Source organism: Falco cherrug, chromosome 8, assembly GCF_023634085.1.
Source record: "Falco cherrug isolate bFalChe1 chromosome 8, bFalChe1.pri, whole genome shotgun sequence".
Lineage (NCBI taxonomy): Eukaryota > Metazoa > Chordata > Aves > Falconiformes > Falconidae > Falco > Falco cherrug.
Genome location: NC_073704.1, coordinates 25,905,874 through 25,929,149, shown reverse-complemented (window position 1 = coordinate 25,929,149; position 23,276 = coordinate 25,905,874). Strand labels below are relative to the sequence as shown.

The 23,276-nt window shown below is 60.0% G+C and overlaps 1 protein-coding gene and 1 non-coding gene across 2 annotated transcripts; both read left to right on the top strand.

Moving 5' to 3' along the window:
- The first annotated feature begins 4,251 nt into the window (after positions 1-4,251).
- On the top strand, positions 4,252-22,120 carry WNT10A (Wnt family member 10A). The gene is made up of 4 exons (XM_055719284.1): positions 4,252-5,048; positions 7,928-8,190; positions 16,233-16,609; positions 21,349-22,120. The coding sequence occupies exons 1-4, from the start codon at positions 4,990-4,992 to the stop codon at positions 21,814-21,816; spliced, it is 1,167 nt and encodes a 388-aa protein (XP_055575259.1). The 5' UTR covers positions 4,252-4,989; the 3' UTR covers positions 21,817-22,120.
- TRNAI-GAU (transfer RNA isoleucine (anticodon GAU)) lies at positions 18,858-18,930 on the top strand. The gene has a single exon. It is a non-coding gene; the product is annotated as a tRNA-Ile (tRNA).
- Positions 22,121-23,276: the final 1,156 nt, after the last annotated feature.

Sequence of the window (23,276 nt, the reverse complement as noted above, 5' to 3'; positions counted from 1 at the left end):
ACCCAGAGAGATGACCAAGATCCTCTGTCCAGCGCCTATGAAGACCCTGCACAATTGTCCATGGCACAGGGCTTGGAAGTTGCTTAACCCAAGGCAGAAGGGGCTAAAGAAGAGCATCTGCCAAGAGGGAAGCGGGGAATGGAGCCAGAGAGCCATGGGCTGCATGCAAAGATGCTGGAAAGAAGTCCTGATGGACATGACAACAGAAGAGTCAGCCCCATTCCCTTGGGATTGTGGAGCCTGTGGTATGGGGTGCTGGCAGGACCTGCTCCTGCACGAGGGAAGAGGAGAGGAGCAGAGAAAGTGCAGACAGCCTGTGGGCTGGGCAGGAGGATATGGAGTGCAGACATGGAGGGATGGAGGGACAGAAGGATAGAAGGATGGAGGGAATGGAGGATGGAGATGAAGAGGAATGGATGCTCCTTCAATACCCTGCACAGAGCACACCCTGAGGCACCATGTAACCTGTTGAAGGAAGGGACCTGCCTGGATGCTTTAGCCTGGGAAGGGGAGGTCCAAGGGGTGTCCTTATGGTGCCCTGTGACAGAGAACCCTCCATCACCTTTCCTACCCTGGCTCTGGGGAAAAACACTCATCATTCCAGCTCTGAGAGCTTCCCACATCCCTGCCTCGCCTCTGTAGAGTGTGGAGCTGCTGAGGGGTGCTGGAGGTGGGAGAGAAGCTGGGAGGTGGCAGGTCCCATGGCTGCGTGGCCCTGTGTCCCCAACCAGGGGGCTGCAGCAGTGACAAGGACAGACGTGGTGCTCACAGAAGGCCCAGCTTTTGCCCTAAGTCTTGATGCTCCCATCAGACCAAAGCATCCCCTACCAGTCTCGCATGCCTGCCTGCACCCATCCCTGCTCAGAGGGGCCAGACCCTGTCCCATAGGCCCCCCAGTTCCCGAAGCCACAACATATGTTTAACCTTGTGCTTAAGGGCTTTGTCTGTGTGACGCAGAAGAGAGGCTGGAGGAAAGGCTTCACCTGGCTCTTCTTCAGCCCCAGGACGTTGCTGGGACATGAGGAAACAGGTCCCCCCCTGCCTGCCCCTGCTGTGAGCACCAAGACAGTGGGACGCAGCGGCCAGCCTCCTCCCCAAGTCAGCAGGAGCATGAGTGAGACACCCGCCCTTGGAAGCTATTATGTCATTAAGGGCTGGAGGAGGATGAAAGCATTTCCCCTCTGATTTGCCCAGGCATTTATTTGTGTGCAGGATCCTAATGAACACACAAACATCTGCGCTCCTGGAGCCCGAGCGCCAGGGTCCCCAGAACCGTGGGAGTTGTCTTCTGGTGGGACGGAGCCCCACTTTCACCAGGGGATCCCCAAAAGGAGCCCTCAGAACGTCCTCTGGTGGGTCCAGCTCAAAGGTAGTGCATGCTTGGGGTGGCCCGAGAAAGGAGGAGGTGGTGAGGATCTGCTGGGGACACCGGAGCCAGGGTGCTGCTTGGCAGAGGAAAGCTGCTCCTCTGCCTCTCCTCTGCCTGCTAAGGTGGGGGTCCAGCCAGCCTGTACCAGGATGCCAAGGGGAAATGGAGCATGGAAGCCAGGTCTTGGGTGGAAGGAGGCAGGGAGGGCAGGAGCAATGGCCTCTACATGGGGGTCCAGTGTGCGTCCCACTCATGAGTCCCCTGGTGTGCTCTGCCCAGCCCTGACATTGCACCTCCCATCAGCCAAATTCTGCAGCAAGGGGACAGACATCCTCTAGCCCCTTTGGTGGCAGGTTGGCTGACAGGAGTTCCTGATAGCACTACCAACCTCCTGTGGGACATCCCACATCACCTGCTTGGTGCTGGGTGGGGATCCAGGAGGGCAGCAGCTATGGAAAAAGTGGGATGGGTGCCAGAGAGATGCTGTGTGAGGTACCTCTCTGTGCACTCAGGGCATTGACCAAGGGACAGAAGGGTCTGTGATCCCACCTCCTGCCGAGCTGCATGGACAGAGAAGTTGGAGGACAGATGCTGGCCCTGTGTTAGTTCTCCCACCTGCCCACAGGCTAAGACCACTCTAGAGCACAGCCAAGGGCAGGAGAACAGCCAGCACCTCCAAGAACTGCAAAAGGGACCTCAGTGGGGATGACAACTCCCCTGCACCCAGGGTACCTGGGAGGGGACAGCACAGCCTTTGGGCCCAACTCCAGATTACAATTCATTTTCTGAAGGAAACACATCTTCCTCCCCAGTGCAAATAGAAACCAACACACAAGCAGCACTGGCAGCTCCCACTGGTGTGGAGACAAGGGGTGCCCGCCCCAGAGGAGAGCACTTTGCCAGGTGAGCTGCCGCCCAGCTGTTTATGGCATGAACACCACTGTGGTGTGGGCCATGGCAGCTGGGGACACCCGGGAGCTGCGGGGGCACTGCCTCCACCCCCCAGCCACCAGCAGCCAAAAGGAGCCCCCTTAGCTCCAGGTTGGGCACCCAAACTAAGGGGACACCAAGTATCCCCATGACCAGGAAGGGGCTGCATTGGGACAGACGGTGTTCACTGAAAGCCCCGTTATTCCAGGCTTTCCCAGGACACTTTTCTGTCCCCAAGGGAGCTGCAGGAGGACACAGGGACAGCCTGCAAGGCCACCGCACAGCTCCCAGATGGATGGGAGACTCCTTTGCTCAGCAGGACCCCATGAAGGTAAGTGGTGCCTAGGTGTTGGGGTGATGGTGCCAAGGACGTGCGCGCAATCTGGGTGCCCAGCTTGGGAGGGCTCATGGGGAAACTGAGCCAGGGAGTGCTTGGTGGTCCTGTCGAGGGAAGCTAGAGCCACATCCACAGCTCCTCCAAACATATCAGCCCTGCAGCGCTTCTTCCCTGACTCTGGGCTGGGGGAGCACAAAACAGGGCTGGCACCTGCACAGGATGTATGCAGCCACGCTCTGTGCCCACACACACAGAGTCACACCCTCAGCACGTGCTCCTCACACTCACATCCCTGTGCACAGAGACAGGTACCCATGTGCCTCACACCAGCCGGGACACTTTCCTGCACACCTGCAGTTCACGCTATGCCCTCATGCGCATGCCCTGATACCTCCATGCACCCCATGCACGCCCTACACCATGGACACACTCATCCCCATTCCTTGTATATCTCATGCCATGCACACCTCTCTCCCTGTGCACACTCACTCCATGCCCCATGTATTTACTTTCTGCCATGCACACTCACTCCTTACACACCCCACACCATGCACACTCTCTCTATACCCCACGCACATTACCCGTGCCATGCACACTCGCCCCACATGCTCCATACTGTCCCTATGTCCCAACCACACTCAACTCACATGGTTCACACTCACCCACATTGCATACACTTGCCTTGTGCACATTCACCCCACAAGCACTGCACACTCACACCAGGCTGCACAGTCACCTCACACTCCATGCATGCTCATTCTCACCACTCACACTTTCTTCATACTCCACGCACACTCACCCTGCTATGCATACTCACCCCACGCCATGCACCTTCTCTCCATACCTAGTGGGCACTCAACCACACCATGCACACTCACCCATGCAGTGTACACACACCCTGTGCCGCACACACTCCCCCATACTCCTGGACGCTGTGCACACACCCCCACGCCCCACGCACACTCACCCATGCCATGCACAATCATCCCACACCCTGTGCACTCACCAACAGCTGGAGCACGCTCAGGCTGTGCACATTCACCCCACACCTCGTGTATACTTATCCCATGCCATGCACTGACCCGTATTGTGTGCACTCACCCTGTGCCCTGTGCACGCTCCCCTACCCTGCGCACACTCACCCCGTGCCCACAGCATCCCTCTTCCGTGCCCTGCGCATGCTGCCCCACGCTGTGCACACTCCCCCAAGTCCCGGTGGATATCCCCCCACACCATGCACGCTCCCCTCACACCCCACGTACACCACCACCCCCCGCACACGCTTGCCCCCGAGGCCACGCACACCCGCCTTCACCAGCTCACCCCCCACGCCACGCACGCTCCCCGCACTCACCCACTCCCTGCGCGCACCGCTCCACGCCGCGCACACCCACCGCACACACTTCTCCACGCTGTGCACGCTCAACCCCCAGCCCGTGCCCACTCCCCCGCGCCGTGCCCACTCCCCCTGCTTCCCGTGCGCACTCCCCCACGCCGCCCCTACTCCCCCCCGCACCCCTGTCCTCCCCGTGCGCACCCCCCGCCCCGCGCCCGATCCCCCGCCGGCCGTGCCCGCTCCCCCCGGCCGCCGCTCGCCCCCCCGGCGCCCGCTCCCTCCCCGGCAGGCTGCGTGCGACACGCCGGCTCCCCGCCCCGCTGCCACCCTCTGCCCCGTCCTTCCCCCGCGGGCTCCTGTCTGGACGTGTCGGGACTCGGGCTCCGGGCGCTGAGTAATGCTCGGCGCAGCGCGATCCCAGGCAGAGCCGCCGCCGCTGCCGCTCCGCGCCCAGCGCTCCCGGGGCGCTCCGGCCGCGACCCTGCCCGCTCCGCCGGCGGCCCGGCGACACCGGCGGCAGGGGGCGGCGGGGGGGCCGCGGCTCCCCATGTGCCTGCGGGCCCCGCGGGAGCCGCAGAGCCGCTCGCCCGGCGAGCCCTGCCCAAGCCCGCTGCGGCCCCGGAGCCCCGGGGCGCCCTGGGGAGCGGCGGGGGAGCGCGCCCCGCGGGACGAGGGCCCCCCCGGCCCCCCGGCGCGTCCCGCCATGGGGGGCTGAGCCGGGGGGCTGAGCGCGGCGGGGCGGCTGCGGGCAGGGCGGGGGGCGCGCAGCTATCGCCGGGCTCGGCGGGCGCCGGGGCGGCGGGAGGCGGGGGGGGCATCCCGGGAGGATGGCAGAGCCGCCCCGGCGAGCCGAGCCCCGGCGCGCAGGGAGCCAGTGAGAGGGAGGAGAGGGGAAAACACAAACAAGCAAACAACCCACAACAAACAAAGCGGGCAGAGAGCAGCGCCGAGCCCCGCCGCCCCTGCCCCAAAGGCGCCCGCCCGCCCGCAGCCCGCACAGCCGCTGCCCCAGCGAAGATGCGCCCGGCCCTGGCCCACGGACTCTGCTCGCTGCTGCTCAGCCTCTGGGTACCCAGGTAGGAGCTTCCCCCCACCCCAGCCCCGCCGCCGCCGAGCGCCCCGGCCCTGCGGGGAGGGCGCCGGGAAGCCGCCGCGCCCAGCCCCGCTCCGGGGGCGGGCTGCCAGGGGGGCTCCGGGGTTGCCCCGCCACCCCGACCCGGCCCCGCACGGCTGCGGGCCCCCGCTCACGGCCGCTGTCAGGGCCGCTGCCCGCCCCTCCGCCATCCCCCCGGCCCGGCGGAGCGCCGGCGGGATGCGCGGCTCCCCCCGCTCCGGGAGGTCGTCCCCTTGCCTCCCCGGCCGGAGCCGCCCCGGCGCACGCCCTGTCTGCCTCAGTTTCCCTGCTCTCTTCGGGAGGAGAACGGGCCTCGCTGCCGGGCCCCCCCGCGGAGGCCGGGGGGATGCCGGCGGGGATGCCACTGTCGTGGGGGACGGTGGTCACGGGATGGGTGTCTTTGGGCTCCGCATCCCAGGGGCGCACACCGGGGCGGGGGATCCACCTGCGTCTCTTCCCCGGCTCCACTGATCCTAAAGCCGGGGGGGTAAGAGGGGGCCTCCTGCCTCCCAGAAAACGTCCCCCAACACTCACCACCCCGGTCCATCTCCATCTCCCCCGGGTGGCTGGCAGCTCCCCTCTGCCTGCTCCCAAACTTGTGCGCTGCAGGCAGCCAGGGGTTAACCCTCGTGCTGGTGTGAGTGTGTGGGGGGGTCCCCCGCCCTTCCCCCTCCCTCTAGCCCCTTTAAATATAATTTGTTAACGTTAGGACTTGTATTAATTAAAGCAGCAGCCGCTGCAGCCTGTGACCTGGGGGCTTGTCACCGTGAAATCAAGTTTAAATCCAGATTTCAAGGGGGAAGAGAGCTGGGGGGAGCGTTGTGTCCTCCTAGGGAGGGTGACAGTGACAGCTTCTTGCCAGTCCCTGGTCCCCCTGAGCCCTGGGTGGAGCAAAAGGCAGAAGGACCTGCCCTCCGCTCTCTGGGCCCTAGACAAGGGCCCCTGCCTCAGTTTCCCAGCTGTGCAATGGGGAGAACAACCATAACACCCTCCCCCTGCCCCCCTCCCTAGGATGCCCTGGGAGAAGATGGCAGGCACTGTGGCTGGCTCAGAACAGGCAGGGGACAAAGTCCTTGCAGTGCTTGGGCTAGGAGCTGCTGGGCTTGGGGGTGGTAGTAGCTGTGGACCTGCTTTGCATCTCGTGTCAGCCAGGGCTTGCTTCAACAGCCTGAATGAGTGCAGGAGCCGGGCAGAAGATTGCCCCTCCTGTGTAGGGGCTTTGGAGGGATGCACCCGCTGCCACTCTCCTCTCTGCTTTCCCTCCACCTCAGTTCTCCCTGTTTGAGCCACTGTGGATTTGCACTGGGGCAGACCCACATATCGCTTGTGGAAGTGGTGGGATGGGTATAAACACACTTGGAAAGCTGGAGAAAGCAGTAGCCTGGCCGTGACAGCTCCCCTTCCCCCCTGAGCAAGCTGTAATTCAGCAGGGGCCTTGGGACTGAGCCCCTGAGGTGGGCAAGCGCTTGAGCTGGGGAATTCAGTCCCTCACCCCTGACAGCTGCTTCTGTCCGTGTACTGCACCAGGCTTGCAGGATTTGTGTGAGCAGAAGGGGAGTAAGCCTTCTCCCTGAGAACTGGCTGCTCTGTAAGGCAGCTGCAGTCCATCCTCCAGCATCCTCCAAGTCTCATCTTTGTAATCAAGGTTCAAAAGGCTCCAAGGTCCTTGCTCCTCCTAGGGACCCAGCCCTTGGCTGTCCCAGGGAAGAGGGAGCCTGGCATGGAGAGAGCTCTCAGCAGGGACTGAGCTGTCCTGAGCAAGGAGTGGGGCGGTGCTGAGCTCCTGATGGACTCTGCTGCAAGATGCAGGATGCTGCTGGGCATCCCGCTGCCTGCTGCTCGCTTTGCAAGTCCTCTGCTTGGACACTGGGGATCCCAGGGTTCTTCAAGACATTCCCTGGAGCTGGGCAAACACTTCCTCCCCTTTCAGCTACCTTTCCGCATCTCTCTGCCCTGTGTACCACCTAGGCACCTCTGTACTGCCTACAGAGTACCTACACAGAGGTACGTAGGCACCTCTCTCTGGACATGCTTTGTTCAACTACACTCTGTCTACCTCCCTGTTTCCTCAGGCAGCATCTCTACTTGTATAAGTACCTGCACCTTACTAAGGACCATGTGCCTCCCCTTGCACCCATCCATCCAATGGTCTCTGTGCTTCTGTGGTGACAGGCATCAGGTCCAGTGGGGCTGGGATGTGACGGTGGAGTTGGGATTGTTGCTGGGAGCTTGAGGATGTTCAGCAGGGTGCTTGGCTCCATATTTCCCAGCTGAGCTGGCAGGAAAAGGCTGGTCCCTCTGGTTTCCTCCCTTGTGAGGACCAGCAGTGACAGGGGCATATGGGAGATGCAGAGAGGGGATCAGCCAGCAACGCAGATGGAGCTGGACCTGGGATGGGTCTCCTGCTCTGTGGTCTCTGGATTCTCCTGGGGGAAACCTATGCTCTCTGGGGAAGGTGAGCTGGGGCAGTCTGCACTGCATGGCCAGGGCAGGAGATCTCTGGGGGAGCACACAGAGGGGGTGCAGCCCCAGGGGATGCTGGGTGGTAGAGGCAGGAGGGGCAAATTTGGCTGCTGCTGGGTCCAGGCTGCCGGGATGTCCAGGCTGTGCCGATATGGCTGGAGAGGACTGTGGCCCCAGTGCTGCTGGGGCATCTCTGTCTGGCTGAGTTGCCATTGTGCTCAGGTGTTTCCCACCCTTCTGTATTGGCACAGTGTGGGCTGAGGAGCATCTCCCCTCCCCATGTATGTCCCCCGCCAAGCTCTTCCGCCTCCCTGAAGGGAAAGCAAGCAGTTGGCACATTGCTTGCTCTGAGTTCACCGGCTTCCCTTTCTCTCCCAGCTCCTGCTCCAATGAGATCCTGGGACTGAAGCTGCCATCGGAGCCGGTGCTGAACGCCAACACGGTGTGCCTGACCCTGCCAGGTCTGACACGGAGGCAGCTGGAGGTGTGCGTGCGCCACCCTGACGTCACTGCCTCGGCCATCCAGGGCATCCAGATTGCCATCCACGAGTGCCAGCATCAGTTCCGGGACCAGCGCTGGAACTGCTCCAGCCTCGAGACCAAGAACAAGATCCCTTATGAGAGCATCATCTTCAGCAGAGGTAAGGATGGTCTCCCTCCTTTACCTCTTCCTCTGCCCAGCCCTTGCTGTCAGGATCCCTCTTGGGCTCCCCACGGGCCTTTGCACAGCTCTTTTCTGGCCAAGGGCACCAGGCCAGTTCTTCAGCATCCCCATGGATGGAGGCAGACAGAGCTTGAGAAACCCCAGGGTCTGCCAGACCAAGCAGCACTGTGCTGTGGCAAAGCTGGGCTCTTCTCCATGCACCTTTGTACCTATGCTGGCTTCTCTCTGCCCAGCCCCAGCTGTGCTCAAGGCTCCTTCCAAGCCCCACTGCTTTCTGGCACCTTACCCACCCTGTGCAGTAGGCCCATGTTTGGAGCAGTGCCATGGGCGTATAGTACAGGTGGTGGTTCTGAAGGTAGATGCTGCGCTCTGGAATTTGGTTTGGTGGATGCAGCGAGCATCTTGGTTCGTCCCTGCTCTGGGGATGGTATTTCAGTGCATCACAGTGAGCAGAAATGCCCCTAGCTAATGGGACATAGCTCTGCAAACCCATCACCCTGGCGTCCTGCCTTTGTGCCTGCTCCCCAATGCCAGAGCTGAGGGCTCTCTGTTTTATGGGACCCTAGGGCATGGTGGCATGCAGGGGCGGGAAGGTAGGTTGTCCTGGGAGCTCACCTGCCCACAGACCCCCAACCTGTGCTGCTTGGAGGGCTCTCCTAGCTCTCCATAGTCTGCCAAGCCCTGGTGCCAGGGTCTCCACATCTCCCTTGCAGGCATGGCCAGCACTGCCTGTATCGGAGCCTCCCCGGCTGATACTCTTTCCCTCAGAAGCAGACTCTGGGGGTGCAGAGGGGCTTCTCTGCACGGTCCAGATCAGGGTTGTGACCTGATGGGACATTCTGTAGGACTGGAATGTATCTTTTCACCTAAGTATCCTGCTTGAAGCCTGGGCCTCAGTACATTTCTAGAGTGCCTGTTGCCCCAGATTGTGGGCAGGAGAGAATAATATAGTGCCAGTGGCAGGCAGGCAGGGTGCTGAGGGCAGGCAAGGTGCCCGGCAAACACAGTGCTCCTCCAGCTCCTGAAGAAGGTGAAAACTACAAAAGATGCTGCTCACCTACCCACTTTAGGAGTCTCCTAGCCTGGTGCCCAGCAGAGAGATGCCTCTTGTCTCTCCTTCCTGGAACATCCTTCCACATCATGCACCATCTTTCCCTGGGACTGTGAGGAGAGACTGACAGCTTGAGGGTTACGTGCCTTTGAAGGGATGGGGTGGCAGGAGCCTCCAGGCAGCTGTAGCAGGTGGGGAGATGGCTGGATATGAAAGCACAGAAGTGTTTTGGTACTGGGACATCCCTTGTGTCCAGGGCAGATGGGCAAAGCTTCACTGGAGGGGATGCTACCTTGGAACACACTGTGGCATCAGGGCTGTGGTGGGATGGAGCAGCCATGGTCCCTCTGAGCATGCTGGTGCCTGGAGAAGGGCAGTGTCTCTTCCCTCCAGGAGTAGTGCCCAGGTTAGGGCCTGACAGGGAGGGTGGGGACCATCAGCCCTGATAAGCATCGAGGTATTTCCAGGTCCTCTGAGGAATGCAGTTCACTTCTAGTCTCCTCGGGCAGCAGGAGACACTGACTTGCTGGCTCAAGCCTCTCACACACCCAGGTGAGCTTTCTTGCTCTGGGTCCCACCAGGCTGGGTGAGAAGCTGCAGCTGCAGGGAGCATTGACACTCTGCTCCCTGCCTCAGCCCACCAGGCATGGTGGTGGTCAGTGACTTGGAGCTCACTTGTGTCTCAGGTGCCACAGCAGCCCTTCCCGCAGCTGTCCGGGCTGTGACCGATGGCTGTGGGGACTGCTGCAGCCCCTGGACTCTTGCCCCAGTCCTGAGCTCTTGGATATGGCTCAGCCCAGGCTCCCAGCACCAGTGGGATCTCATTTCCTGGGATGGAGACCTAGCACCCAGCACCAGGGAAGGATGGAGGTAGGGCTGGAGCAGCAGAGCAGATGGGCACCTCATGGCACTCCTGTTTTGGCAGCAGAGGGTGCAGGATGAATCCCAAGCACCTAGGCCATCCCTTGCGGTTGCTCGGAGCTGTTCTGGCATGGTTGAGACTGGTGTCCTGGCCTGCTTCCAGCCCACTCGTGACCCTCAATAATGGAGCTGGAGCTCTGAGCTGTGCCTTGCAGCTGTTATGGACACAGCCATCAGAGTTTGCTGGGTGCATCTCCTGAGCCTGGTGCTGGAGGCGAGGCGAGTGGTGGAAGCAAGGGGTGCAGGCTTTGCGCCACAGGCATTAATGCATCTGACCCCCAGGGACCAGGTCTCTGCTCAGCGCCCTGCCTCATCCTTGCTGTGCCTGGGAACACAACGTACTTGTAGGATCGTTGTTTGTAACCCGAAGTGACAGACCCCTTTAATCTTTCATTCCTTTTCCCACTTCTTCTGCCATCAGTTCAGCCGTGCGTGAATCTCACTTTAAATTATTTGTAGCTGGCTTCTCCCTCCTGCTCTCCCCGCTTGGCTCCATTCCCCACCTCCGCCCCGTCCTCCTGCATCTCTTGCATCTTCGCCAGCATGAGCATGAGCCATCTGGGTGCAGCACCAGTACCTGTCCCATGCTCTGCCAGGCATCCAGGCACTTGGTGGAGCCAGGGAAATCATCCCCTGGGAACAGAGCAGGGGACAGTGGCAAATGAATGCCTGTGTTCCCATCCCACTCATCTGATCCTGGAAGTTTGAGTGCAAGCCCTGGGGAACGAGGAATGAGCAAGAAGGCTTCAAATCACACAGGACTAGGAGTCTGGGGTGGCTTCTGTGCAGCATAGCTGGGGACAGGGATGCTGACAGCATCCTGGGCAGAGAACAGACCTGCCAGAGGTAGCAGGGAGATGCAGCCATCCCTGGGATGCAGGGCACAGCATCTACGAGGTACAACAACAGGTTAGCTGAGGACAAACAGAGGGGGTGCGGAGGGATTTACAATCCCTGGTCTCACAGAGCCCCTGGGGTCTTTTGACACCCCCATAGGCTGTGAGTTTTTCAGGTTTGGTCTATTGATGCTGCACCCTAGGGATGTGGGGTGTCTCTTGTACCCCTTGCTGAGGCTGCGGTGCCATCTGCATCCCCCATCCTCCTTGGCCCATGTCCCCTCCACATGCATCCAGGCTTGCATTGCCATTGCAAGTTCTTCTCCCATCTTCCCTGGCTTCTCAGCTGGCTGCCTGTGTTCTTGCCACCCTCTTGCCCATTCCCTGGCACTGTCACCCCTGCTAGCACCCTCCAGTCCTGCCCCTGGTCCCATCCCTCTCTGCTGTCCCTCCCTCTCCCTCCATGTGCTGGCCCAGCCAGCAGAGACATCCTTTCCTGGCCCCAGGGGCAGATGTAGGAGGATGGAACAGTGAGGTGGAGGCAGATGGCTGCAGCTGCACCAGCAATAGAGACAGGTCCCTTGCTCCTGCTCCAAGTGTGAACAGCACAATTGTGTCCACCTCGCTGGAGTGGGTGGCCTGCTGCCCGCAGTATGTGATCCTTCCACAACATCTGCGGGCTTCCAGGCACTGTGGCTTGGTTAGGCTGAACTGTGCCTGGGTGCCTGCCAAAAAGAAAGCTGCAGATGGTGATGGGTCACCGAGCCTTTGTCTTTGTCTGGTACACACGCACCCATGGGTGGGTACAATGCCAGCAGGACTGGGACTGTCCAGCTGCTGGGTAGGGGCTGTCTGAAGTGTGGTAAGGGATCCCTCCTCCCTAGGTATTCCTCTTTGCTCATCACAACCCCATCTATATGGAGCTCTGAAAGAAATGGGACTCCCACGGAGGAGCTGGGTGTCTTTGAACCTCGAGGGTGCATGGCTGGAGGGGATGTGGCTCTGGAGTACAATATCCCCCGGTTCCTTTTGCAGCCATTGGAGGGACAGGTGATGCTTGCATGCCCTGTGTCTTCCTTAGAAGGGCTCCCTGGTACCAAGGGGTCTGCATGGCCATGGCCAAACCTTTATTTCTTACAGCAAGGAGGGGGGAGCTCCTTGCAAGGCTGGAAACGCCAGGTGCTGGGACCCAGCCAGCTGTGAACTGGAGCTTGGGGAGGCCTTGCTGTGGGCTGAGGGAAGGCAGGTGCTGTTACAGCCATCCAGGGAGATGCTACCAAGCCCAGGACCCCAGCTCCCAGCTCTGCAGAGCCCCAGCCAAACTCTGGTGCCCGCAGACCACAGCGCCTGGCCCAGTGCAGCTGCAGCTGGGTTGCTGGCAGGGTTTTTGGTACCCCCAGGCAAGCCAAGGGCTTTGCCCACCCAGCCCCGAAGCACACGTGGGTGCTTTGGATGCTTGGCTTCATCCCTGTGAGTGCCCCCATCCCTGGACCTTCCTTCCCCCAGCTGATGAGCGCAAGCGAGACCCTTGGGCCAGGGCATCACTGCCGGAGGTGTGGGGCTGAGGCCAGCTCCCTGCAGCCTGCAGAGCCCCGAGAGCTGCCGGCTTGGAGCACTGTGGGCGGATGGGGAGCAAGGGCTGCCGGCTGCCCCTGGCACGCTCAAGGAGGAGCAGGGAGGCAAGTCGGGATCTGCAGGGAGGCGTTTAGCGCCTGGCGCCGGGCCAGACCCTGGCAGGTTCACCTGCAGTTTAATTAGGGAGAGGGAAGGAGAGGGGGGGGAGCAGGGCCGGGGGAGAGGCGGCGTGTTGGGACTGGCCGTCTCCCCGGGCCTTGCAGGAGGTGGCGGGAGCAGCTCTCCTCCGCCTCACCAGCCAGCAGGGCTGGGGCAATGTGCCCGCAGCTCCTGGCAGCTGCCTCCCACTTCTGGGGGGTACTGCCCATGGCGGTGGCAGCTGAGCATCCCTGGGGTACCCCAGGGGTGTGCCCAGACCAGGCTGTCCTACCTGCCTCCTTGATGCCACCCAGGCACCGCAGTGATGGGTGCCAGCAGGGTGTCGCTGCCTGGATGTGATGGCGAGCTGTGGAAGGAAGGCCGTAACTCCAGCTCTCCTCTGTCCCCAGACATGGAGCCCACAGCTCTGCCTGAGCTGGCCTCATTGCCTTCATCCCACGTGGGCATGAGAGATGAAGAAAGTGCCGCATCCATGGCAAAGCCAGCGCCAGCTGGGACTGGGGGTCCTGCTAAATTCCCCCCAGTCTCCTAGGTGCATCTTGACAGGGAAATTTTTCCCCTGCTAAGAAAGCTGCATTGGCATCTGACCTGAGACCAAGATTTCAGATCCATCCTCTGCCCAGCACAGTCCTTTAAGTACACGGCAGGCTGGATGCCGGCGGTGGTGTCAGGGTGGTGTCCTCCATTTCTTCCTCCCTGCAGGATGCAATACTTTGTACCTCCCACAGCTACAACCTCTTCAGCGGTCTCTGGAGGGATCTGGTGATTCAAACATCACCACTGAGGGCTTAGGTGTCTGGGGCAGCTGGAGAGCCTCCCTTCCAAAGGGCTCAGGGCCGGCTGCTGCACGCCATGCTCCGCTGCGGTTCCTGGAAGCTCCCACCCTCACCGAACCCATGAGGCTGGTGGTTGTCGCCTGCAGCCACATTGCTCGCTGTTTTGCTGCAATCCTCTGGGCTCTGGCATGGCTGGGGTAGAGTGAGGAATGTAAACTGAATCTCCAAGCAGAAATGCGCTGGCATGGCTGCTGTGGTCCTGGTGCTGCCCTGGCCCCCTCCTCCCCATTGCTCACAGCTCCCCATGAGGGCAGGTAAGGGAAGGAGGGGAGAAGGCAGGGAGGAGCAGTGGGGCCAGGTGGAGTGATACTGAGTGGGGAAATGGCCAGGGTGGTATGTGGACAAGACTCCCAGAGCGCTGGGATGTCGAGTCCTGGGGACCAGCCCACCTCTGTCTGCAGCCTAGGAGATGGTAGCTCCAGGGACAAGGATCAGTGCCTCAGCCATCAGCTTGCACATGGCTGGAGAGCAGCAGAGGAAAGAGGAGGAGGAGGGCTAGGGCTTGACCCCAGGGGTTTCCCAGCAATGGAGGGCACCAAACGAACCTAGCCTCTTTCCCTGTAAGGAAGCAAGCTTGCTAGACGGACTGGGTGGGGTAGAGCTTCTGTCTGGGCTCCAGAAAGGATTTTAAGGAGATGCCACATAGGAAATTATTTGTTAGGCTGGAGAAATGTGTGAGAAAGAGGCTAACGGAAAGGCAGGGCCGAGGAGAGTGTTGTGCCTGGTGGAGGGTTTGCTGCTGCCATCCCCTGGCACTGGCTGCATGAGGAGCCAGGGATGCCAAGCAAGGTGGCAGTGACAAGTCCCTGCTCTTGAGCTATGCCTGGGTTTGGCTCATGAAGGGCTGGAGCTGGCCCAGGCTGTGGGGATGGAGAACTGATATGGGGAGGATCTGGAGATCCTGGAGACTTTCCTGTGCTGGTTCTCCATCTGACATCATTCACCTGGGGGCTGAAGTTCCCCAGATTTGGGCTGCCCCACTCTAACAGTGATGTGGGTGTGTTGCAGGCGCTGCCTGCCAGCGCTCTCCCCAGGGAGGCTGCACAGTGTACGCACCAGCAGCCCCATTACCTGCCTGCTGAAAAATGTTGTTCAACTTGTGCATGGAAAGAGGCAGGCTGAGAGCAAGCTTGTCCCACACCAAGGGGAAGCTGGGAGAGGCTCCCACTGGCTTTTAAGCAGCGCCTCGTTAATTTTTTAAATGCACCAGTGTCAAATTAACACACAAAAGAGCAGCATGACTTTAAATGCAGGTTTCCGAGCTGCGTTTCATTTCCCTTTAATAAGATCATAGCGTTTGCTCAGCGGGTGGCAGCGAACCACTGCGTGATGGGGAGCATCGCCAAGGACTGGCAACGGCAGCAGAGAGCAGTTGTACTCTCACCTCTCATGACTCTACGGTACAAGCAGGGAGCTGGCAGAGTCCCTGCCCAAGATCTGTGCTTTGGGGTGCTCACCCAAGTCCCCCATTTGTTGGCATGGATCTGCTGGAGAAAAAGACCCAAAACTTTTCAGCTGTGGCAAGGCCAGGGTTGATCAAGCTGCTCTTGTACAACAGTGAGAGAGAGGCTGGTGAACTCCAACTATTTATTTAGTCACGTGTGAAGCCACAGCACGAAATCTGGCTCTCTCTCCTTCCCTCCTTGTGCTGGGGTTGGTCACTGTGCACCAAAGCAAAGGGCACTGCATGCTCTCTGCTTGGCCTGGGAACCACAAATAAAAATATTACTTTGCATTTAAAATGAAATAGAAGTTCCCAGGTAGGGGAGACTTTTCACCTGGCTGCAGCAAAGCCAAGTGGCTCTTGGGGAGCCCCTGCTTGCAGCTCCATGGAGCCACTGCCATGGGACCTGTCCTTGTCCCCATCCGCCCCATCCCCAGCTAATGACACTTGCAAATGTCCTCGTTCCCCAGCGTTTAATGACAACCAGCTGCTGGCCCTGGCAGCGTGCGCTGTGGTCACAGCATGCTCTAACTAACCAGGGATGCTCGATTTTTCCAGTGCAGTATCACATTTAGAGCTTCTTGCGGGAGCTGGCGGGGCTTGGGGAGGGAAGGGCCATGGGCAGATGTATGTGGCTGGCAGGCAGTGCTGCCTGCTCCTGTTATTGTCTGATCCTGCACCCTGTGGGTAGGCAGAAATGGCCCATTCCCCAGCACAAGTATTCCTCAACCAGCATTCTATTTTATAGTAGGAAACTCTTGAGTGGATGGGGGAGCACATACTGGCCCATTCCTCAGCACAAGTATTCCTCAACCAGCATTCTATTTTATAGTAGGAAACTCTTGAGTGGATGGGGGAGCACATACTGCCTTTCCCATCCGAGCCATAACGCTGATGCCTGAGCAATGCAGTGGCGGCATCTCCCGGGGCAATGTGAGGGCAGGGTGTTGGAGGGAGCTGGGATCCTGGCCAGGACAAGGCTGGGCTTCAGGGCAGCAATGTGTCCTCGTGGGGATGGGGATGGAGAGCACCAAATGAGGATTAGCTCATGGTCCAGGTGGGAGCTGGTACATCAAGGCAAAGCAAGGCACAAACCAAACCTCTGGCTTCCTACACCCTAGCATGATGCTAGGCTCATTCAGCTCCCTGCAGGGGTCACACCACCCAGCCTGAGCCCTGCTCTCTTCTTCCTCACAGGCTTTCGGGAGAGCGCCTTTGCCTATGCCATTGCAGCCGCCGGCGTGGTGCACGCCGTGTCCAACGCCTGTGCCCTTGGCAAGCTGCAGGCCTGTGGCTGCGACCAGAAGCGCCGGGGCGATGAGGAGGCTTTTCGGCGCAAGCTGCATCGTCTCCAGCTGGAGGCCATGAACCGCGGCAAAGGCATGGTGCACGGGGTGCACATGGAGCATATGCCAGCCGAGACCCCTGGCCTCCAGGACTCCTGGGAATGGGGAGGGTGCAGCCCTGATGTGGACTATGGGGAGAAGTTTTCCAAGGATTTCCTCGATTCCCGGGAAACCTACAGGGACATCCACTCCCGCATGAGGCTGCACAACAACCGTGTGGGCCGGCAGGTGAGCGGGGCACCGGACAGGGGGGCAGGGTGATGGTGGTGGGGACAGGGTCACCGGGACGTGCATGGGAGGGCTGCAAGCGGCTCGTGCTGGCTGCAGTGGTACACGCGTGTGAGGCTGGGATTGCCCCTGAGGCACCCCCTCTCCCTGCTTTTGCCCAGAGAAAAGGTGCAGCCCAGCTGCTGAGCATCTCTGCCGGGGAGGGCACCTCTGAGCATTGCTGCTGCCCCCATGCCAAGGGACACTTGCTCAGGCCACTGTCACCTGCCTGTGCTGCAGTGGTGCTACAGGGGTGGCACAGCAATGAGGCCAGCTCCTGCCTCTTAGGGACTGGGTAAACTGGTGTCAGGCAGCTGCACTGGGAGGGAGCTATGGACAAGGAGGAGAAAGGCACAGGCATCTTGAGGACATGGTACAGGCTGTGCAACACCCAGCTGCGGCTCTGCCCCTGGAGAGGGAGCCAGTGTCCCGAGGGGGCAGATGTGAGCGGGACTGAGGCAGGCAGCAAGCCTGTACCAGCTGGGAAGTGCGGAGGGAGTGGAGGTGACAGCCCACAGCCTCATCTGCTGGCTCTGAGGGGGTGCTGGAGCCTGTCCAGGCGAGCAGGGCAGCCTCCCCTCTGTTTTCATGATGTCAGGCCTCGTTAAAGGTGCTAATTAGTAGCTCACTCTGTCTGGAAGCTGATGTTTAAAAGCAGCCGGACATTGGAGACAAGAAGCGTGCAGGCAGAAGAGGCTGGGAGAATGGCTTCGTTTCCCTGCCTGCCTTTGTTCCTAGCAGGTGCCAGGGAGACCCCATCCCATGAATTCAGCGGGACATTTGTCCCCAAGGCACCAGTCACATGCTGCCAAGGCAGTGCAGGGGTGTGTGTAGTAGCTGCAGGAATAAGCAATTAAAGATCAGAATTCCACAGGGAGTGTTTCCTTCGGATGGCTCAGATGTTTGGATGTACCTCTTGCTTTGAGCATGTTTAAAGCCAGCTGTGAGATGGGGACGCTGCAGAGCAGGACCTTGATGTGTGCCCTTCCCTGGTGCTGGAGCTGAGCTTTACCACCCCAAAGAAGCTGTCCCAGTTTGGCCAAACTGTAAATGCCTGGGGAAAGCTGAAGCTTTTTGCTTGTTTGGATTTGTTTGCTTGCACATGGTGAAGGCTCGGTCAGCATTAGGCAGCTAAATCCTTCACAAGCTACTCTGCCCCAAGCCAAGCAAGATCCCCCATCCCAATTCTGGATGCAGGGCTTATCCTAGTTCCCCTCCAGCTCTGCGTGACCTAAACCACTGGGACTCGGCAGTGCTCAGAAATTTGGGGTCTATATTGCCCGCTTACCAAGGAAGGTCCCACAGCCCCCTGCAGAAGGAGGGGAAGGTGAGAGAGGAATATTTGCATGTGGGGGATGTCACCACATGGTGCCTGTGGGATCCGGCAACAGCAAAAATGCCTGAGCTCTGCTTGTCCGCAAGGGCAGGCAGGCACAGGACTGGCAATGTTGGCTCTTGGTGTTTTCAGAGACAAGAGCTGGACTGATGGAAGAAGCCTGGAAGCTGGAAGCAGAGGCAGAGGAGGGCCAAAGGGATGAAAGGAGGGAGTGGTACCAGTGCAGGTGGGGAAGCACTGGCTGGAATGGCTGCCCAGCTCAGGGACCCTCTTGAGATGAGGGTGTGAGCCTGTGTGTGGGTCAGGTTGTGATGGTTGTGGGTGCCATGCACTGGAGCAAGGAGGCAATGCTGTGCTTGGTCTGTGCCTGTTGGTGCCATCCTTATTGCCGGAGCTGGACCTGGCCATCCACACTGCCTGGGGATGAGTCCTCCAGCTCCCCACCTGCTCTTTTAGCAATGCCGTGGGTCCCCTGTCCACCCAAGCTCTCCTCACTCCTAGGACTACCTTTCTGCTGTAATAAGGAGCAATCTGCTGGGATTTCCCAGGAAAGTGAGTAGCCGTGCTGGATGCAGCAGCTCTGTGGTCCTCCCCTTCAAGTCCCAAGGCTTGAAACCTTTGAGCAGAGCAGTGATGTGGACACACATGCCACTTGCTGTGCCCTGCCACACACCATCTCTCTCCATGCACTGAGCAGCTGCAGTACCCAGGGCTCTCTAGCATCTCACTGATTCTGAGCATCCTCTCTGCGGTCCCTGTGTGTCCCAAGGGTGCTCTGCACATGGGTGAGCCTGTCTCCTAGCTTAGACCCTGCAATGCCAGGGGGAGGTGGCAATCCCACCAAGAGCCACATGCAGTGACCATGGACTGAGGGTTTCTGTAGTGTAGTGGTTATCACATTCGCCTGATACACGGAAGGTCCCTGGTTCGAAACCAGGCAGAAACATGCTGATTCTTTGCTCTTTTGCAGTCCAACTGTGAAGCTAGGAAGGGGGTTGCAGCTGCAGGGGATGCGCAGCATCCTCGAATGGTGGCAATGGTCATCTTGGTCTTGAGTTGGGTGTCCTGCAACTCTGGGAGGGAGCATGTTCCCCAGCAAAGAGTAGAAGAAGCATGCAAGAGGCTTTGCAGGTCCTCCTAACCAGATCAGAGAGCAAGAGAGGATGAAAGGCAGCCAGGAACTACCCATTACCCTCACAACAAAGACCTACGATAAAGCTCTTATGAGCGTGTCTGGGAGGAGCTGGGAATGTGTGAAAGAAAGCACCAGCAAGTCCGGGCATGTGCCTAACCTGGGTGTCTGTGAGACAGGAGGACGTGGCCGGGTAGGGGTGCGTTGTGCAGATCTGATGGCAAAAGCATGGGGCCGAGGCTTAGACAGGTCCTTCTTGGGTGTCCCAGCTCTATAAGGGTCCTGTCCCTGCTGTGATGCCCATGCAGGAGGAAGAACTAGCCATCCCTGGGCAGCGATGGGTGTGTGCTTTGGTGCTGGACCTTGGGATGCTCAGTGGTGATGACTTGGGTGATGGAGATGGCACACAGACGCTGCCTTCTCCAGCCCCTGCTGCAGCCAGCTGTAGCCCCAAATAAGCCCCCGTCCAACTGTCATGCCACTGTCCCCTCCGTCCTGGTGGTGATCATTCCAGCCACAGCCCTTATATGCAGATTTTCCCTGGTCCAGCTAAGAGAGCAGGGAGGGGATGTGGGAAAGGTTGGGGTCCCAGTGCCAGTGTGTTCCCATGGATGGTGGCAAGGACAAATGTGGTGAGCAGCCAGTGTTCCCAGTCAGCACACCCAGGGCATGGTGGAGAAGCCAGGCAGCTCATTACCTGTGAGGTGGAGGCTGTTCCCGGCAGGAGACGGGACTCTCAGCAGGATGAAAGCCAAGCTCCAGCCCAGCCCAGACCTCTCTGCTGTGTGCTCCGAGCTCCAGGCGTGTTTTCCTGACCTGCCTGCATTACCATGACTGCTTAGCAACGGGGAGATTTACTCAAAAACAAGAAAACAAGGAGTAAAAACTACCCAACTCCTACGAAAACAGGGCACTCCTCACACACGCATCCCCCCCAGGGAGCAGGCAGGAACAGGCAGCGCGTGTCAGGCGTGAAGCCGGGCAGTCAGGCAGGGCTGGCATTGTGCGATGGGACCTTGCGCAGGGCCACATGCCCCCTGGGCTCCCCTTGAGCCCTGGAGCGTGGCCCTGGATGTGGGCATCAGCCTGCAATAGTCTTTGCAAGCCCCAGCCTGGCTCCCTGTGGGGCTTGGGTCCCCCCATGGGAAGGGAACTTGCTGGAGCCTGTGCAAGCACGTGGGCATGGGGGCATGCGACCCAGCAGGGAATCCCTTTTGGGTCAGAACAGAGGATGGTATAAACTCCCTCTTTCCAGGCTGTTCAGGGATGTGCAGCCATTCTGTGCCCCTGGAGATTGCTGGGCATGAGCTGTTTCCCCTGGCACAGCAACAACAGCATCCCTTGCAGGGGTGGGGGTCATAGGGGGACCCCAGCATGCAGCCTGGGGCCTCAGCAGCACCGCACAGGGAGCCCAAGGTCCTCCTTGCCCCAGCACTGGCCTCTGGCCCCTGCATGAGCTGTGCTCCCTGGCCAGCCCAAACCATGTCCACAGCCCAGCCCACGCACCCTAGTGCTCATGTGGAGTGGGTCTGTAGCACTGGCCTCACTGCAGCCTCCCCAAACCACAAGTCAGGGCTGTGAGCATCTCTGCTCCCTGCTTGAAATTTGGGTGATGGTGGGAGGCAGCACCTCAGCCCCCTGATGCTGTGCACAGGGCTCCTGTGAGAAAGCAAGCAAGAGCTGAAAGTGGAGCTGCTCCCAGGACTCCTGGAGCTGGGGCTTTATGGGAAAGAAAGCTCTGGGGAGGGGAAAGCATCCCTCCCACCTGCCCTGCTTCCAGTGCTCCTGGACAGTGAGGTGTGTGGGATATCCCAGCACTGGGGGTTCCCAGTAGGGCTGCAAAGATACAGCCACACCAGCTTTTAACTGGGGTCCATGGTCAGGTTGATGATAGTGGAGCCAAGCAGCAGTGGAAGGTGAGATCCAGGCTCCTCCTCCCTGTGGTCAGGGAGCTCACCCTCTCCTTTAGGTGCTGATCCCTTGCTGGAGTGTAAAAGCCAGTTGGTACTGCCAGGATGGGAAGGAAGAGGGTGGGGTACATGGGTGACACTGGGCACAGCAACAGGGTGAAGCCTCACTGACTTTACTGCGCCGGGGCTCTGGAGGTGCTCATGCCAGCTCTCGGTGTTCCCATAGTGCCAGCCCACAGAGAGCTCCATCTATAATGGCTTCTCCGGTCCCCAAAAAATGTCTCTTCCATGCTAACCCCTCTGTCCTTCCTTCCCCACCCAGGTGGTGATGGACAACATGAGGAGGAAGTGCAAATGCCATGGCACCTCGGGGAGCTGCCAGCTGAAGACGTGCTGGCAGGTGACGCCTGAGTTTCGCCTGGTGGGGTCCCTGCTCAAGGACCGCTTCTACGGGGCCACCCTCATCCGACCTCACAACCGCAACGCCGGGCAACTGGAGCCAGGTCACGCTCGGCATCGCCGCCGGGCCGGCATCAGTGAGCTGGTTTACTTTGAGAAGTCACCTGACTTCTGCGAGCGGGAACCAGCCCTGGACTCCTTGGGCACCCAAGGGCGCCTGTGCAACAAGACCAGCCCGGGCATGGACAACTGCGAGAGCCTGTGCTGCGGCCGTGGGCACAACATCCTGCGGCAGACGCGCAGCGAGCGCTGCAACTGCAAGTTCCACTGGTGCTGCTTTGTAGCCTGCGAGGAGTGTCGCATCACCGAGTGGGTCAGTGTCTGCAAGTAGCTGGGCAGGGATGGGTGCCCACCCCAGGGTGCCAGGGACAAGCATGCCTGCCCATGGTGTGGGAGGGAGACAGGGATCAGCGCTGGGGGTGATATGGAGCCACGGTACCCGCTTCCTTCCACTCTGAGGGGAGCAGGAGAGGAGATGCTCGGCACCCTCCAAAATCAGCACTTTGTCGTCACCTGGGGAGGGCAGGGCTGCCCACTGCCTGCCGCCCACCTGGCCCCACACAGAGCACCAAGGCTCCCGGCCCCGGGGAGCGCATGGCCATGCTGTACAGACCGCCGACACCAGCACTGCTCAGGGGGGCGGAGGGTGGGCATGGGGGTAGGGGAGGACCCGCTGGCACCCAGTGGGACGTGGCAGGGTGGGGTGGGGGAACAGCAGGGCATGGGGAGCCCAGGGTGGGAGGGGAGGGGTAGGACACATGCACTTGGCACTGTGCACACATTCTTCCGGCCACGTGCGAGGCTGTGCTCTGCACAGGATGGGGATGGAGCATCCTGTGGGATGGAGAGGGGACACAGCTCCCTGGGCTGGGGCTCACCTGTGCCAGGGCAGAGCTTGGGCCAGCTTGGGCTGTAGTATTGTGGCCAGAGGGGAGGGTGCCCAGGGCTGTGCTGTGCGTGCCTGTGTTATTGTATGGTAAGTTATTTTCTCATTGTGAATAAAAGTGGATTGGAGACAGCATGGGGTATTTCGGATTGCAGCACCCTGCTATTCCTGCTGCCCAGGGCGCTCTGCTCCTGCAGAGTGCCAGAAGGCTGAAAGGGGACCCTCAGCGCTTCCTACCCACTGGTGCAAGACACTGTCCCCGGTGCTCTGCTGCCATCTCACTAGGAGCTGTTTGCAGACTGGCAGCAGGTGGAGATGCCCCGCAGGCACCCCAGACCTTTGTAAGGTGGCTGCTGGGAGGCTTCTGCCCAGCTGGATGCACTCTGGACCCCATCCATACTGTGGGAATCCTGGCTGTTGGCCCCACGTGGCTGTGCCAGGGCTAGGGGCTGCGCCACTGCCCCCCATGCTCCTGGGGAGGGATGGTGGGGCCAGAGAGCAGCGAGGATGGGCCAGGTGATGAGGGTCTGCAAGCGGCACCTCGCTGCCGTGGCAGGGAGGGCACCCATCTGGCTGCAGCAGCCTGCGGGGGCCAGGCAGTGAATCATGCTGCTGGTATCTGCCGGCTGATAAACTTCCCCGCTCCTCCCACGGCTGCATGCCCCTTGGGGCTACACAAAAAACCATGAATAATAATAAAAAAAAACCAACAAAACCCAAATCGAGGAGGAAAATACCAGGCTGGAAGGAAGCAAGTGCCCTGGGCCCAGTGGGGAGTGGCCTGTGTCCTTGTTTCATAACGTTCCTGCAGGCAGTGGGGAGCTGGGGGAGCTGGGATGGATGCTCTGCCCTTCACCACCCCTGACCCTGGGCTGACTTTGTCCCTGCGGGAGGGACTGGGTGAA

What these genes read in the sequence shown, in the direction of transcription:
- WNT10A (XM_055719284.1), top strand. Translation starts at nt 4,990, where the DNA reads ATGCGCCCGGCCCTGGCCCACGGACTCTGCTCGCTGCTGCTCAGCCTC. An exon ending in GAGCATCATCTTCAGCAGAG is followed by an intron (nt 8,191 to 16,232) that starts GTAAGGATGGTC and finishes TCTTCCTCACAG; the next exon opens with GCTTTCGGGAGAGCGCCTTT. An exon ending in ACAACCGTGTGGGCCGGCAG is followed by an intron (nt 16,610 to 21,348) that starts GTGAGCGGGGCA and finishes TTCCCCACCCAG; the next exon opens with GTGGTGATGGACAACATGAG.